Genomic DNA, 18,076 nt, shown 5'->3' with positions numbered 1-18,076 from the left:
TTCGCTCCTAACCCACAGTGAGTTGATGGACGCATCAGATGTTTTCCAGCATGACCCATGGTGAGTTACACTAGCTTATCTTAGCGTTATAATTTCATTCTTGGTTGTAACATTCTTCTTTCTAGCGGATCCAGCATAAATGTTGGTGAAGCTTAAAATCATATAATGTAATTTATAAATTCCAAAACAAATTAAAACAAAAACAAAAGGGGTTTATACAAATATACACCTTGACTATCCGAAGATGCATAGCTCCCTATTGTAATGGTAAAATGTGTACAACACAAGAAGCCTTCAGCTCTCATCTGTTCGCTCAGTTGTTGGACAGGACAAGTTAAAAAAAGAAAATATAATAATAATAATCATAATTGTAATTTTACAGTTTCTGCATAGTGGCAGAGGTTGATAAGAAATTTACCTCTGTGTTGTGAGTGCGACCATTGACGCGGAGGAAGTACGAAGACTTACATGGATCTATTTGTCTTCAAGTGAATGCATCAGAATGGGGAGGAGCAGCGAGCTTGTGGGCTGCTGATTGTAGTTTATACAGAACAACTTTAAGCTTTTTCAAACTGCATTTTTTGTCTGTTCCTGATTCACACCAATTTGATTAAAAAAAATACTCAGAGATACAACTTTATGCTTAATTTTCCTTATATATGTCCTCCATCATAAGAAAAATGCTGCAAATTGATCGAAAACACGAATTTCATTGGAATAGGTCTTTAACTCTTTTTTGTTACTTAAAGGGCCTATACCACCATCATTACTTTTTTGAGCTTTTAAGTGTTTCATAATCTTCATTCCTCACGAAAACAACCCCCACAGCAGATTTTTGATCCACCTTAAAAAAAACTTCCTACAACACTTACTGTTTTGGATTCGTTAAACATTTTATTTTATAAGCCAGCCCACCTTGTTTTCACCTCTGCTGTTACTTTCAAAATAAAACAGCCTGTAGGTAAAGCGGTGTTTCTGTTGAACTGTTTAGCTTGTATTAGTCTATCAGGATGAATAAAACGGTGAGAGTGGATGTGACGTCAAGTGTAAATTCTGTTAGGAATCTGAACACCCTTCCATGACTGTAAATGGAAGTGTTCAAAGTCCTCCAGCGCACATGCTCAGAGAGTTGTGCACGTGGCTCCCCTGCTGTTCTGCTCCGCTATCATTACACTCATACCAGTTTCTGCACGTCAAGCTAGGATCAAAACAAAGCATCCCACTTTCTTTGCTTGACTTACCCAAGCCTCGCTGTTTCTCTGCAGCACTGAGTCACCGCTTGAGCTTTGGAAGCGCCAAGACTCCAGACTTTTTTTCTTTTTCTTTTTTCTCCCACTGGTCATCGGTGCTGAGGGATTCCTGCTGTGACTGGAGGGCTCTGCTGAACCTAAAGCTCTTAATTTATTGTGATCTCTAGTGTGTGTGCCCGTGTGTGTCAGTGTTTTCCCCAGGGCTTTGGGTTGTGTGCGTGCTCACAAAAATGTGTCCCATCACCAGCTCTCATAACGTCTGAACAGACGGCTCCCCTTTGTTCTGTGGTAATAAAACAAAATCCCTTTGGGAAATCTCTTTCTGGTCAGCACACTGAGAGTTTTAAGTCATATGTTTACTTTACCCTCTACTTGTTTATTTTTTCAAATATAGAATTTATACCCCCTCCTCTGTACTCATAGCTAATTTCTGCCCCATTAGATAAAACTTGGAAATAAGAAATTTAAGACCCAGTCCCAGAAACATTGTGTTTTTGGTGTTTTTAACAAGTTCTTGGGTCATTGTTTCTCATGATGGAGGACATATACAACATAATTTAGCTTACATTTGCATTTCTGAGTATGTCTTTATTCAAATTGTTGTACATCAGGAGCAGACAAAAAATGCAGTTTAAAAAAAGCTTGTAGTTGTGTTAAAGAAAATACAATTAGCGGGCTCTGCTCTATTCAGAATTATTCACTTGTGGGAAAATAGATCCATGTACGTCTTTGTTTTCCTCGTCCAAATATTATTATTGCTCGCCATTTTTGTTGCACCAGTAACGTTAGGTTGGAGGTGTGACGGGCTGTAAACTAGCGGGAGAGCGCATAAACAGATAGATGATAGGAAGGGGGGCGGGCTTACTCTGCGTCAATGCTCCCACCCACAGCTCAGAGGCGAATTTCTAATGAACTGTTGCCGCTTTGCAGAAACAATGTCCTAGAAAATGACACAGGGTTTTTGATTCTGGCACAGAAAAAACGGCATAATCATGTTAAAAAGACCACAGGTGGAGCATTCTTACTAAAAATCGAAAGATGATCGGAGTGGGACTTCAACACCTAAAATTATCTATTGATTTTTGTGCTGCACTTGTCATCCATATGAAGGAACAGAACTGTTTTTGTCCGAGTTCCTCAATTTAACTGCGGTGCGATTTGCTAAGACAAAACACAGCTCTGGGTCATAGCTGCTAGATTAGACTTGCTAAATCTCAGGGCCATGGGAATGGAAAGACACAAAAAGGATGTGGTTACAGTGACCCTTTTTCTCACACTTCCTGTTCTTTTTCTTGAATTTGTCTTCTTACTCTCCCATACATTTATGCATAGTGGGAATGGGCATTTCGTCGCAGAGAGGCTTCAGGGGTTAGAATTGCAGATGAAGCACTCGGATGCCCTTGCCCAGGCAGGTTCTCTCTGCTTGGGTAGAGTTGGATTAAGTCCTGCAAATTGGATCTTTTTTTCTATGTGGAATGTTCAATCTCCGAGTCCATATGCTGTATAGATGGGCATCTGGCATGAAAAGCCCATTTCCTTGGCCCTTTCTCAAAGACTTTTTTCCCAAACACTATCTGAATCCCGGGACTCGTGACTGTTGAGCTTGACTTATCTCTGCAGGTGGATAGCAGAGCATACCAAGAAAGGGAAATGCAAACGGCGCCCAGCCGGTTCTGTCTGTGACTGTGCCAGATGCATTATGCCATTTGTGATTTACAGCGATATGTACTTTTGCTTTGAACTTGCGTCCTCAGCTGGGGCACCGTGAAAATATCACGGCCTGCCTCTGAAGCCCTGTTGATAATGCACAGTCATGTCGGTGCTGTCAACTTGTCATTACACATGTCTTTTGGCACTTTTAAGAGCTGCAACTGTCTATTGAGAGATTTTTTTAAATGCCAACAGGCAAATGTGAGGTGAAAATGCGGCTAGACCTCCACCTAGTGGCGGCGCGGGCTTAGATCAGGGGGTAAGAGGTTCGGTTCAAGTAACACACAAGGCTTTTCATGTGTTCTAGGAGGTGAAGAAGAAATTTGATAAAGAGACAGAGAAATACTACTCCACGCTTGAGAGGCATCTCAACCTGTCATCCAAAAAGAAGGAGGCATATCTGCAGGAGGTAAGAGCACAGCTGCCTTTTTTTCATCCCGTGGTCACATTTGAATAATGCGGTTTACGTGTGTCTGATTGTCCTTTAAAATGTGTGGAGGCATGTGTGTGTCTGTGTGTGTGTGTGTGTATGCCCCTTTTTGATCCTTGTGGCTCTGCATGCACACTCCACCTGTGAGTCTGGGAGCGTACCTGTGTGTCTGTGCAGTCTTTGTTGTTGCACTAACCCCAGTTTGTTCATCCCAGGCTGACGCTCAGATTGATAAGGAGAGACAACTCTTTTACGACGCGTCCCTTGAGTATGTCTTCAAAATACAAGAAGTGCAAGAAAAGAAGAAATTTGAGTTTGTAGAACCGGTGAGAAAAAAATATTTAATGTCATACATTTCTGAAGAAATCCACATATGAAAAAGCACCAGTTTTACATTTTGCTCTACTGCATTTACAAGATAAGTTCTACTTTTGATTAGGTTTGTGTGGATCTTCCCACAACTCTCCAATAGCTACTTATAACAGGTTTTCAGCTTTTTGACCACATGAACCAAATAGTCATTAAACTCAGGGCTTTCTGAAAAGTGTCAAAAAGAATCAGGGCAAAGAAGGCCGTCGTTCTTAGTGGTTACATGGTGAACTTTACCTGGTTTGGGTCATTTTCAAACAGATTTCCATTAGGAACTAAAGCCTTAGTTGCAATTGCCCCAGGTCAATTGCAACAAGTCGTAGTAATTACTTTTTCAGCACACAAAGGAAGATGCAAGTGTGTCATACAGATAAATTTTTTTAGACCCACTCAAATCTCGTGGACAGCATAAAAGGCCCCCAAGTTCTATTCGTGTGATAAATGTGCGTTCCTTGGCTCTACCTGAATGTTAGAAATTAGGGACTTACACAGTCAGAGCTTAGTAGTAGTTTGTGTTGGCATCCTACAGGCGACCTATGGGCATTTACGTGTTACGTGCACACACCCCATGCGTGTGGCATTTGCATGCATTCAGTTATGAGCCGGTACTCCCATCCTACCAACGACTAGAGTTTGACATAAGGGCTCCGGACAACAGCCTCATTCGCACGTCTTAAGTACTTTCAACTTACAGGATCTTTACCAAAGCTTCACGACACACAGAACAAACGTGCAGTCCAATATCAGGACGTCCCTTGAGGTGGCAGGAACTACAAGACGCACCTGCGCTCCCCTTAAGATGCAGCCACTCCTCTCTATGACCCCCCACGGGTCCAGTTACCCCAAAAACTTGCAGCAGTCATTGTGACACGTGACAAAGGCTTTAAGAGGTTTCCCCCCATTAATGAAAGTAAACAGCAACTGGCACAAATGGTAAACTGATAAGAATCATCACAACACATTTAACAATTGGATGGAAATATATTGGTTACTTTTTGTTTGGCATCTCAGTTTTTTTTCCTTATAAAACCACAGAATAATGTTAATCAGACTATTTTAAAAGCATTCTCAGTCATCTTTTAATTGTGATTTTGTCATTTTTAGCAAAAAGGTAAAGAGCTGTGTCACTTTTTATCTGCAGAGCAGCAGTAGTTTTTTTTAGAAATATGACTGTTAGTTGTGGGTGGAGCCATTGGCGCAGGGGAGCCCCGCCCCCTACCCTTTTTTGTTCCTGAGAGCTCGGAGCAGGGAGTTTGTTGTCGGAGGAGGGAATGCCAGTCCTAATAACGTATTTTCTACGTTATAACGTGTTTTCTACGTTATAAATAAGCACATTTTCCGACTCCCCTCTTTCATCTGCTCCTGATTTACAACAAATTGAAAACTAAAATGTTCTTTTCAGCTTAATTTTCCTTTTATATGTCCCCCATCATCAGAAAATTGCCCCGAGAACATATTAAAATGACCAAAAACCTGACTTCATCAGAGTGGGTCTTTAAAAGTAAAAACTGAAAAAACAACTTCAGTCTGAAATCCAAATCTTCGGTCTACAGGTAAAGAAAGAAAAAAAACAAAAGACCAAACTGGGACTAGATAAGGAACTTCATCCAAGCACATTTGATATCTGAAGCCTGAGCCAACGAGTGAAATGAGCAGCAGTGTGGAAGGATTTGACGGAGAGCCGGTCTGTGTTCCTGAAATCCTCCGTGATCATTTTATTTTCCCTTCAGACACAAAACAAGACTAGTGCTTTTATTCCTACCGCAGTCAAGGGTGTTTGTTTGTTCTGCAGGAAAGAAGATCAATATCAGCCGGCTTCAAAGAGCTGGAACTTTTCTGAAAGTTTTTATTTTTTTGTTCTACTATCGCCTTCAGTGTGTCGAAGTGAAACCATGTTAAAGGGAAAGAGATATTCTGCTGCCCATTCAACAGCTTATCAATCCTTCTGAAGGCATGAAGATGATTTTTACAGCAATTGGCCGTATATCCTGACAGGATAGTTCAAAAATAAACACAGTGATCTCAAAGTGGAATTTAAAAAAAAAAACTGAATTTGTTTGGATGTCTCCACAGAAAGCGTGTTTGATTAAATCAGCTCTGAATTGTCTTCTTCTTCCAGCTCCTGGCCTTTCTCCAGGGTTTGTTTACATTCTACCATGAAGGATATGAGCTGGCTGAGGAGTTTGAGCCGTACAAACAGCAGCTCCAGTTCAACCTACAGAACGTAAGTGGCGTCACCTCGAGGGTCGTGCACGATCGGCACACAATCAGATCCCGCAGCTTATCGTCTGCTGATAAAACAAGCAACGTTTTCGATATTGGAGAACGGTGGTTGCAAAGTAGTTTGATATTTTCAGTTTAGTGTTGCAGGCAGTTCCTGTGGGCTACTTAATGAAACTAACACAAAGAACTAACGTACATGATTGGGAGAAAAACTGCTGCTGCCATGCCTGCCTGCTATCCTCTATATAATCTCATAGCTTTCACACTGAGGGTCCAGATTTCTGTCTCACCCAGAATGTCAATGCAATTTATCTTAAAATGTTCAATCCCCAACTCCTCTTTTAGTGTTCTTCAACCGGCACTCAAGAAAATGAAACGGATTCAATCCGGGACACAAAGCAGTCCAGCCTTTGCCTCCTTCTACTGCGCTTTTATGCTCCATTCACACCTGGCTCGGAAATGCGCCTTCAAGCCACCACTTTCAATGAATAGTCCAAGTAAAATGCGCGTTTCGGGCTTCCATGTTCAAAACGCTCGCTTTCACGCGCCGCTACTCAAGTTTTAAAGTCTGCTTTAAATGCTCAGCAGCTGAGCGCTCGTCAACAGTTAAACCAGTTTAAGTTTGAGCAATCAGGGACTTGGATTTGGTAGTGGCATATGATTGGCCCTCTTTTCAAAATACAGAAGTGCCAACTGTTTGAAAATAGAGTATGGCCGAAAAAGGCTGAATCCGAATTTCTTTCTTACGCCTTTGGCTTCTCCCTACATTTATCCCATCAAACGAAGAGTTATTGGAAAGAAAATTGTGACTTTAAATTTGGAAGTAACTTCCGCTTGATGAATTAGGAGACGTCGGTGAGCTACGTTGCTGCCAGTGCTTAGAAAATACATAACATCGGTTTTATAACTTAAAAAAGTCATGCAAAAACAAAAGCTCAATACTTACATTTAAATGTAAACATCTGTGCTTCAGACCCACACCCATGTGAAGAAATGCATTTCTCCTCCGCACTGCAAACGCCACGCCGATCGCCCTACTGGAGGAGGGAACGCCAGTCCTAAGTCGCTACAGCTTTTAGACTCCACTATAGCTTCGAATGCCACTACAATTGGAGCAATGGGGAGGGGCAAGTCTTTCATAAATCAGAATAGAGCTGTGACAGACAGATTCGCAAGATTTGTACCACTTGGACATTTCGTACTAGGCCTCTTCCAACTGTGATAACATGCGCTAGTGTCGGGCAGTGAACACATTTACCATCTGCTGAAAGAGCATTCAAGAATGCCCGTTTAGCTTGTTCACTTTAGCAGCGTCACTTGCGTTTTGCACACTTTTCTTTGCGCACAATTGGAGCACTTTAAGATAATACATGGCACCACAACAGTTCTTCCTGCATTTTCTTGCTCAGACACGCAACAACTTTGTGAGCACCAAGCAGGAAGTAGAGAAGCTGATGGAGAGGATAAGGTCTGCAGATCAGGACTACAAACCTCCAGGCCAGTGGACGATGGAGGGCTTCCTGTATGTGCAGGAGAAACGTGAGTCCTCCTCAAACAGGCCCCCGGCCTCCCGTGCTCCCCCCCCCCCTTCCGTTGATAAGTGCATGCTCTTACATCCATCACCATAAACATGTCGGAGCTCTCTCAGGCCTCAGCAGAACGGATCCTCTCTCACAGAGCTCATAATTTATCCTGTTTACGGATTCACTTTGATGTGCTCTCAAATGTGTGTGCGCGCACGAGGGTGTTACCACAAATAGCAGATTTTTATCAGCAGCAACAAACAACTTTTGATTCATCATAATTTAATTGCACATCGATTTTTCAGGAGACTCTCAAGGAAGCCTGTGATTCAGAGCAAAACTGTTTTGGCCCAACCGCTATCTTTTGTGCCGTAGGCCCCCTGGGATGCACTTGGACGCGTCACTACTGCACTTACGAGAAAGGCAGCAAGACCTTCACCATGAGCAACACCGAGAACAAGTCTGCTGGGAAACAGGTAGTTAACTGAAGCCGTGTTGCTTGAATTTATGATTTGAAAAGAAGGAAAGGAAAGCGAGTGGGGCAGGTGTAATCTGTGTGGGTGAAGCAAAGAAACTGCTTGTAAAACGTATGGCTCCCCCCTCAAGGGGAATAACCAAAGCTGTCAAAGTCACTGAACTGGCAAGGAAAACAATACACTTGTTAGCTCAAGATAGACAGAAAACCACCAAAGATAAGAAAAATCGAAAAAATGACAAGTAAAGAAAAAAACCTGGGATTTACAATAACACAGAACATGGTTGGATTTATATGAACAAACTCTGACCGTCTTTTGATCTATTGTAAAAGTTCCCAGCGGTCTTTTAATTATGATTATGCAATTTTTATCCCAAATTTTTAAAAACCCGTCGCTTTCTAGAATGCAATTCCTGCAGAGCGGCAGTAGTTCATTTTAATTTTGCCCCTCGGTTGTGGGCGGGAATGTTGGCGTGGAGAAGCCCCACCCCCCTTCCTCACCCCTTAACTTAAAGCTCAAAGGAAGGAGCTCTGTATATCTTCTAATATTAGCCCCAGCGTTTATTCTAAAACTGTGATAGCCAGCTCTGCGTTTATTAGAGACAGACGTCTATTGGAGAGCGGCGTTTTCTCCATCACAGACAGAATGGTGATGACGGTCTTTGCACCTCCACCAGGAAATCTTCTTTCTCTGCTGCCGTCTTCTCAATATGATCCAACCGCTTGCACCATTCTCTTAAAACGCTTAGAATCCACCTCAAAATGTGCTGCAGATTCTTCACCAGAATGTTCTGTGGCATAGGCCACCGTACCAGGTTTAAACGTTAAACCCAATGGTTTACACTTTGCCGTGGATGCTGCCTCTGGCTCGTCTCGCGCCCCCAGTCTTCCCCCAACTCCATCTGGATGAAGCCCATCTGCTGAACTATTTAAACATGTAGTTGTAGAGTTAGAAAAGTTGTTTCTTCTCTAAGAGTTCTGGTAAATCGCCTGTCCGTCCTGGGGGAGGATCCCTCCTTCATGTGGGCACCCCTGAAGTTTCTTCTTTTTTTTTCAGAATCATGTAAAGTATCAATCACGGTGCCAGTTTAGTTAGTCTGTTTAGTTTGGTTGAGCCATTACCTATTGAACTTTATGACTTTATGTTCTTTATGATTTATGTTTATTACACAATTACCTGTATGAAGCCCATTGAGATGACCATTGTTGTAAATAATGGGCTATATAAATCAAACTGAATTGAATTGGTTGAGCATTTCTATGCAATCACACAAATACCACAGACACCCACCGGGTGGGTGTGAGGGTGAGGGGGGTCTTAAAGGAGCCCGGCTACTATTAGAGACCGCAGCTAAAGTAATAAACGCATGTTAGACCGGCAGGAACTATTAGAAGATATACAGTAATACAATCTTTTTCAAACTGAATTTTTTTTATCTCCTCCTGATTCACAACAAGTTGAAATAAAGAAATAATCCTGAATTTAATTTTGATCTTAACTTCTTTATAAATGTCTTCCATCAGACAAATGTCACATGTTAAAAACACCTAAAACATGATTTTTATAGGACTTTAAACTAAAGACCATTATCCTGTGTTTACCTTAAGAGCACGTCTGCTTAAGGTTGGGCCCTACGTCAGTATATAAATTTGCATTTGTTAAAAAAAAAAGAACAACAGAAATCTGTTGATTTCTTTTCCTTTTTCTGCATATATCTCTATAATGTATTATGGGTTTTTATGAATGAAAAACTTTTGGTTTTCTATCTGATTTTGTGTTTGAAGGAATATGTGTTGAATTCATGGAAGGAATATTTGATATGTTTATGACTTTACGTGTTTTCTATTCAGAAAATTTCTATTCTCGGCTTTCATAAATGCTTACTGCTGCTTTGTTTCAGTATGTGTGATGATTGCATGGTGTGAGATTTTGTCTTGTTGTGTTTTCAGAATGGCCTTGTCCTGAATCAACCCGAGATGTACAAGCTCAAGTCCTGCATTCGCCGAAAAACCGACTCAATCGACAAACGTTTCTGCTTTGATATTGAGGTGGCAGAAAGGTCTGTGGAACTTTTTCCAAAATAATTTGAGGGCATAAATAGTTTTTACATTCAATGTTACTTCAGTATGTTGTTTATTTTGGTTTTTAATTGTTTTTAAGCACTATGTGCTCTGATTTTTTGGAAAAAACTGTTTTCTATTTTAATTTTTCACATATATATCTGTTTGTGTACAAATTTAGAAACGATTTGAATAGGACACAAAGCAAAGAGAAAGCATATTGTTTCTTGTTAACACTCACTTTTAGATGTTGACCAGCCTCATGAAAACTGTTTCTTCACATGCAATTAGTGTTTTTTTGACCTCAGCTGAAGCACCTGCGTGAACGTGCAGAAGCGCTTCAGGATGGATTAACATCTTCAGAGATCCAACAGACCACCGTTAGAAGTCTGCATCTCTGTTTGTGTCCTGCATGTTCCTCATGTTCTCCCCTTACAAAGCTTGTTTGTGCCGTATGTGTCTGTACATTTTTTTTTCTCTATTTTTGAATCCAGTTCCTCTCCTCCTTGTGTCCGTGTCATTTTAGAAATGACATCTATCGTGGAACTCTTTTCCGGCCCCTTCAGTTTTTCTGTAAAGTCCGGTATGTGAACTGATGAGCGCTGCACCTTTGGAGTAGTTGCATGTGCCGCACGCAGGCTGCTAACAGCATCATCCACTCAAATCACAAGCCTAATTGTGTCTGTCCTAACCCTTCACAAAATCAAACCAAGCTTGGTTAATATGCACTGAAGACAGAGTTGATCTTTTTGCCTATTTGTTTGTGTTTGTTTGGTCCATCTGTATTCCTAAAACACCCTGGAAAAGCCGAATCAAGGAATTAACCATGCTGAGAAATCTTTCATGAGCTGTGCTGACTGCGCCATGTGTTAACAAGGCTTGATATGAGCTCATCATGGTGATGTATGTTAATGTTCCACTGCAGCACGCTCGTATTGCTCATCCTTGCAGAATCTTGCTAGTGAGCATGGACAGTATCTGCTCTTTATTTGCAGGCCAACTCATTTATCATAAACTGTGTTGCCCCCCAAGGAGCATGTCCCAGCCACAAGGACAATGTGGGCCAAGCTCCAGTCAGCTTCGAGCCCTTCCATTTATCCTTATTATGATGCGAGCATGCCGTTCCACCTAAAGCCCTGCCATAATTGGGCTGACCGTCTCGCTTTCTTTGGGATTAGTTCGCTCAAATTACCGTTGGATTATGCAGATGCAACTGCTATCTTAGATTTAAAGAAAGCCAATAAGTAAAAAGTCACTCAAAGCACCTTTTATGTGGGTCAAAAAAAGACGTTTCTAAATAAAGTAATCGAGTGAACCAAATATTTCCTCAGAGACGGTAAATGAGGGTGCAGGCTAGTACACCGGGCAAAGCCAAAACATTTATGTAGAGGCAGCGTTTCTCACGTCTTAGTCACAACTGCCCTTACGGGTGGTTACGGGCTGTCTGCAGAGGGAAAAATCTGCCAACCCGTACAGGGCACGCAGGTGGACCGCTCCAAATAGCAAGGTCGTAAACCACTAGAAGAACTGGTGGATGAAAATGTTCACACACAATTTTGTTGTATGCGGTCGTAGCGAACACTTAAACAACACCCAAAGGTAAATAAGGGTGAGCAAGACACGGGCATGAAGTACAGATTTGAATGTTTTCAAACGCCCAATCCTGCACACTGCGCAAGGAGCCCTTTACTGCTGGTGACATGATCAGTGCACACTGCTAGGGTGTAGCCTGATTGTTAGAAATGAGGAAATTAGACAATTGGAGTGTAGTTTGAATGTGCAGACGTCCTTCAGGCACTTACCTAGCAAGAGCACACCTCATGCGTGCAGCATTCGCACACAGTCAGTACTCGCACCATAATAATGATTTGGGATAAGGGCAGTCACAACTGCGCTAAAGATACGTTCGCACCACTCTTCATCAATAAGCGTTCAAGCATCCATTTCCGATGAAAGGTTTATGAAAATACAAGTAAAACTCTTATGTTCACGCTGAGCTGTGCACCGTTTTCAGGCTCTTCATACAAAACACGGGGCCATTGAACACTCGTGAGGTCAAACCAGGTCCAACTTTGACCAATCAGGGTCTCGGATTTCCTTTTAATTCCCAGAAGTGAATTAAAAATTGATCCCTGAGGAGAAATTAAAATTTGCGCATGAAATTATCACACCAAGTCTTTCATACATCCGAATAGAGCTGTGAAAGAATGGCCTGGACTAAGATTTGCAATATCGGCACCCCTTCAACAGTTCGTACTTAGCGTCCTCCAACTGTATGTGGCAGACATGTGCTAGTAACCAGCAGAAAAAACCCTTCCTGCTTGTCCACTCTGAACCCCATGGGCTAAAGAACCCACATTTGAACGCTCATCACATGCCCAGTGAGCTTTACAGGTGGATATGGGCGCAAAAATGGGCAAATCTGTTTGGGGCACGTAGGTGACCCACATGAAATTTTAAGATCGTTTGTGCTGTTCAAGTGAAAGGTGCGCAGTTCTTGTGCACCGCCTGACTGTTAGAATGTATACATTATAAGTGTGTGTAACTGATTAATACTTCACGATACGCTTACCACACACACGACAATGGAATGTTCCTCTCTACGACTTTCTATGGGCCCGAACAACCCAAAAACCTGCAGCATCCTGACAGGTCAACCCCTGTGACTAAGGCTGTAGTTGGTCACAAATGCAACATATTAGCACCAACTGAGCAAAGTCAATGCATTTTGATCACAGTATGGTTTGTTACTGCAGTGCTATAAAAGGTTCAGATTTAAACTTCAAAGCACGCAGTGAAGGTTGACAGATCATGAGGGTGTATGCATGTTGGCCACAAAAGATGATTCACTCTAATATTAATCACCTGGAGCTTTTAATTAGGAGTGGAATGTGAAGCACAAAGCCCAGTAGGGACACGGGTTGAAGTTGAGCTGTTGCTGGTCCATTTTGTAGTCGGGCAGTGTAAACTCGCTGCTTCCTGGTGTCCCAAGCCACTGGGATTCAACTAAGGGCAGCTTCTCTTTTCAATCCTTCCAGGCACGGCGTCATAACACTACAGGCGCTATCCGAGTCCAACAGAAGATTATGGCTTGAGGCCATGGATGGCAAGGAGCCGGTGAGGACGTCTGAAATGTTTGTTTTTAAACTTCTTGTTAGCCTAAAAAAGGAAATTGCACTAGAGCTGATACATTTGCCAAAAGCACCCTCTGTTGGTGAGTTACTAAAACAACAAAATGACATCATCAGAGCTAATCATAGAGTGTTGGAAAACGAGGGTGTTATCCTAAAGTTTGAAGCAAAGCCATACTGATTTTTGTTTTTTAACCTTTTTCTTCCCAGATTTACAACCTACCAGCTATATTGAGCAAAAAGGAGGAGAGTAAGTGTCTTTAAATTGTTTTTCAATCCCTGCCATCATTATCAGACACACATGCAGCCTTTCCAGTAAGTTACAAATGTATCCAACAAACAGGCAGCATCATTAACTCCAGCAATCTTTGCTCATTAACACAATTATTTGACATGCGCCCACTCAGTTGACATTGCAGAGCCTTCTAGCACATGGGTTGCATCTTATTAATCTTATTAGCTTGAGCACAGGCACAGGGAGAGCTGATTATTCCCACGCGATACACAGTTAACCCTGCCGGTCACTGACACGGCAGCCCTGTTCTTGTGTTGTATTACAGCTTATCTTAATGAGGCCGGTTTCAACTTTGTGAGGAAATGCATTAGCCTGGTGGAGAGAAGAGGTAAGACCTTTTGAGTCGCTGCGCTTTCATGTGTGGCGCGGTTTCAAACGCAGCCTGGCCTTGATTACAACTGTCCATGAAACACAGAGGTGATCATCTTTGGTTCATCCAAGTCATAAATTCCCATGTTGTTTGTTTTCTTTTCTTTCTCTCCACCTCCTTGTTGCCACACAGGCATAAACACAATGGGTCTGTACAGAATTGGAGGGGTCAACTCTAAAGTACAGAAGCTGATGAGTACATTTTTCTGTAAGTACAGCTTTTCCATTGTATTAATGGAGGGTTTTTCTCATTCTGTGGCTGTTGGAGCTCAAATGAACAAGCAGCAGCTTCTATTAATGTGAATCTGTTGCTTCTGCAACTGCACCATAACCTCTCAAAGTGAGGAAAGAGCTCCTCTTTGTGGCGGGACAGTGTATCAGCTGTCTTTTTAGTTGTTTTTGTTACAGCTTATAATATTTATTGAGAAAGGGAAATGTCAGATTTAGATTCAGATTTGACTCAAATCTAAAGATCCTCTAGATCATTGTTTTTCAACCTTTTTTGAGCCACGGCACACTTTAACCTTGACAAAAATCCCCAGCATCCAAAAATTAAAATAACAAAGGAGTCTGTAGAAAAAGCTGGAAGCTGCAGCTGTTTTTTCTAAAAGATTTGTAATAAAAGTTAAATTAGAAGATTTAAAAACTGTTTGTGTTTTCGTTGTGGTTTCAAAACGTCAAAGGAAGACTCATTGTCACTTTAACCCAATGCATCATGGGAGATGTAGTGCAAACAGCCGCTGAACGCAGACAGACTAGCGTCTCTGAGCTTCATTGTTTTGTTCACTTGTTCCACGGTCTGATACCGGATTCTGTGGAAAGCTACACCGCTAAAGACGAGCTTTAGCTGGTATTTTTGTTGGAACTGAGCAACTTTATGAGCAGAATCAGAACAAGGAAGTGAAGACTTTAACCACTACTGATTGGTCAGACTGATGACATGTGATTAAGCCTCCAAGAATGATTGGTGGAGACAGTTAAAGGGGCGGGACTTTTCCTAATACAGCTGAAGCAAAGGCTAAATCGCGGTACCGTCATTGTTATCAAAATGTCGTTAATAGAATCAAATAAACACAAAGAAAAAAGTATTTTACGATCTTTCATATTCCTAACTACTCAGTGTTTTATCAGGACCTGTTTGGATGAGCAAAGAGCTGATATCCTGGAGATGGAAAATGTTTCTATCAGTTAATGAGGGCAGTTTCCCACGGCACACCTGACCATCTCCGCCGCAGTACACTGGTTGAAAAACACTGCTCTAAATCAGCGGTCCCCAACATATTTAAGGCCACGGACCGGTTTAATGTCAGACATTATTTCTTTTACAGACTAGTCTGAATGGGGCAGAAGTTGGTGGGGTTTTTTTTTTTTTTAAGCCTTTATTATTCTGAAAAGAATCTGTTTTCTAATTAAAATGCTGTTACATGAAATGTATTTTATAAAGACTATTTGAAACTTTGAAAACTAAAGATGATGGAGATTCAATGAAACATAGTTGTTTATTGTTTTGTTTCTGATTCTTAAAAGTTTAACAAAGGCAACATTGATTGTGTGTTTGTTTTTTTATAGATGGCTATTATAACACTGAGACTTAAATTCAGGCACAGTTTATCTTTCGGGGCCAAAAAAATCATCTTATTTAAATTAATCCTGATTCATAGTAAATTTCTCTTAAATATAGAGGAAAATTCTCTGTGCTAAAATCTCTTAACATAGGCCTGCCTAATTTAGTTTTACCCAGGGAAAATTCTTAAATGTTTCCACAAGTTAGCAACTTAATTTTACTGAATCTGCGTTCTTTGTAAAACATCTGCGGCTGGTTTAAACTTAGATTTAGTGTAGGACCTATTAAAATGCGATGTAAATGTTCCCTTAAACATCAAAATGGAGGCTAACTTAACCCCTTTTAAGGTGTGATGGATAAATAAAGGACATGAAAACCATCATAAAAGTATAATATTAAATGTAAATGCACCGTGTTTGCAACTTTGTTACCATTGTACATGTAAGGTTAGAGACTCAGTCACTGCATATAATGGCAATGATAACTTGGTAATACATCCACGTTTCGAGAAAGACTCCTGGTTTGTCTATCAATGGCAGATTTCTTTTACTTTAAAGGCTCTTCTTCCTTTCTCCTCAAAAAACCTTCATAAGGCATGTTTTTTTTTATTAACTTTGCTAGCCATGGGCTTTTAATTTGGCGGTTCGAGCAGCCGTTTTAAGAAGGTAGTGGATATATGACCATATTTATGACTAAGTAATTTAAAGACGGATGCAGTGGACAGAATCCAGTTTTTTCTCCAAAATAAAATGGAACAAAGTGGAAATAATCTAAGTTGTTGTATGTACTATTTAATTTTTTTTGTCTGCAACCCGGTACCAAGTGACCCACGGACCGGCCCGGGGAGAAATTCTCATATTTTTTTATGCTAAACTCTGGAAAGTGGTTTATTTTTAAGCTTTTAGTTTGCTGCTGTGATTTTAACGCTATATGATGCATCTGATAGCATCAAAGGCACCTGTGGATATGGACCTGGATCCAGAGATGTGGGACAACAAAACCATCACCAGCGGCTTGAAGAATTACCTCAGGTCAGCTCGCTCTCCCAGCAGCTGCATGTCTTTCACTGTCAGGAGTCATCATTGCCTCCACAATGCTTTCCTGACGCATCCCCGCTGCTCGTCAGTCATTCAGCTTCACTGATGCCTCAAAAAGGACGGCGTCATGAAATAACAGTAAATTACAACTTCTCTTTTGTCGTCAGGTGTCTCTCTGAGCCTCTGATGACTTTCAAGCTCCATAAAGATTTCATCTTGGCTGTCAGTAAGTTATGAAAGATGCATCACACAGATCCATGTTTTTGTTTATGTCTGTGACAATTTTTTTTTTTTTTTTTTTTATAAACCACACAACTGGAGATCAGGTTTTTTCATTCAGAGCAATATTATTTAAGAGATCGCATTAACGTGAAAACTCCCTCGGAATTTACATCCAGCAGTGAGGTTGCCCTCTGGGCGCTAAAACCGTATCCTGATAGGAGGAGTCTAACACGCTAAAGACTGAGCCAATTAAACAGTTTCTGTCTCCGAAAATGCCTCCATGCTGAGAGCGCCATCACTCAGACCGGATCAAAATGAGATGTGAAATTGGTTCCATTAATCTGCTCACATTTGCACGTCTACATCATCTCTTTAGATTAAAAAAAAAAAAAGCACGCTTTTATGTAAGTAATAAGATGGGATTTGAACAGTATGAAGAAATAATACAATGGAGTTATCTTTTTCGTCTGTTGCACTCATTAGATGGTTCCAAATGAAAGTCTCTTATTAGCATTTCTTCATTTTAATCCACCGATTCTGATTATTCATTTTCTTTTTTGTCAGAGTCCGATGACCAGAATTACAGGGTGTGTGCCGTCCACGCCTTGGTTCACAAGCTGCCTGAGAAGAACAAGGAAATGCTGGAGTTGTTAATAAAACACCTTGTCACGTACGTGCTTCTGTCATGAAACTGATGCACTGCAGTCTCGACACTAAGGGGGGGGGGGGCTTGAAGATAAAAATTGCTAAAACTAATTACTTTCCCTGCAGCTTCCGGAAGCACCACCCTGCATATTTCAGCTTATTTTTTTTATTCATGCAGGGTTTCTGCACAAAACGAGTCCAACCTGATGACGGTGTCCAACCTGGGCGTCATCTTTGGGCCCACTCTGATGAGATCACAGGAGGAAACCGTAGCGGCCATGATGAACATCAAGTTCCAGAACATCGTGGTGGAAATACTTATTGACAACTTCAACAAGGTGACTAGCTTCAGACCTGCATACTCGACTCAAACGGATGTAGCTTCACCTTGTGGGTTCTTTTAACTCTTTTATAGTACTGTGTTCCCTCGTTTATCGCAGAGTTTACGTTCTAACAAAGACCTGTGATAGTTGAAATTCGCAAACTAGGATTACAGATGATGTAAGGCTGTAAAACTCCTCACTACACACCGATACTTAATACACTTTTCTTAACAGACAAGAACATTTTCACACTTTTCACCCTTGTTTAAACTCTCAAAGTTCAAACCGTCGTAGAAAAACCAGTCCAGTATTATAAAATCAAACCAAAGATCTGATTACGATTGTGTTTAAAAAAAAAACTGCAAAATAACAAACAAATAATCTGCCAAACAGCGAGACCACAAAAGCTGAACTGTGGTATAGAGAGGTACCACGATACAAAAAATTAC

The 18,076-nt window shown here is 41.1% G+C and overlaps 1 protein-coding gene across 6 annotated transcripts in view; it reads left to right on the top strand.

The window, feature by feature from the left end:
* Window positions 1-18,076, top strand: part of arhgap42b (Rho GTPase activating protein 42b) — a 125,147-nt gene that overhangs the window by 99,695 nt on the left and 7,376 nt on the right. For 3 of the 6 annotated variants that reach the window (XM_078929554.1, XM_078929553.1, XM_011482296.4), the window contains 15 exons: window positions 3,268-3,369; window positions 3,606-3,716; window positions 5,879-5,983; window positions 7,392-7,521; window positions 7,881-7,981; window positions 9,931-10,040; window positions 10,568-10,624; window positions 13,080-13,158; window positions 13,383-13,422; window positions 13,733-13,795; window positions 13,970-14,044; window positions 16,347-16,431; window positions 16,605-16,663; window positions 17,224-17,329; window positions 17,483-17,642. In XM_078929554.1, the coding sequence (XP_078785680.1) occupies window positions 3,268-3,369; window positions 3,606-3,716; window positions 5,879-5,983; window positions 7,392-7,521; window positions 7,881-7,981; window positions 9,931-10,040; window positions 10,568-10,624; window positions 13,080-13,158; window positions 13,383-13,422; window positions 13,733-13,795; window positions 13,970-14,044; window positions 16,347-16,431; window positions 16,605-16,663; window positions 17,224-17,329; window positions 17,483-17,642 (1,383 nt within the window). The remainder of the gene's footprint in view (window positions 1-3,267; window positions 3,370-3,605; window positions 3,717-5,878; window positions 5,984-7,391; window positions 7,522-7,880; window positions 7,982-9,930; window positions 10,041-10,567; window positions 10,625-13,079; window positions 13,159-13,382; window positions 13,423-13,732; window positions 13,796-13,969; window positions 14,045-16,346; window positions 16,432-16,604; window positions 16,664-17,223; window positions 17,330-17,482; window positions 17,643-18,076) is intronic. The other 3 variants (XM_078929556.1, XM_078929555.1, XM_011482299.4) reach the window with 1 other exon arrangement.

Source organism: Oryzias latipes, chromosome 13, assembly GCF_053564925.1.
Source record: "Oryzias latipes strain Hd-rR chromosome 13, Olatipes_Hd-rR_3.1".
Lineage (NCBI taxonomy): Eukaryota > Metazoa > Chordata > Actinopteri > Beloniformes > Adrianichthyidae > Oryzias > Oryzias latipes.
This window is presented reverse-complemented; position numbering and strand designations above follow the sequence as displayed.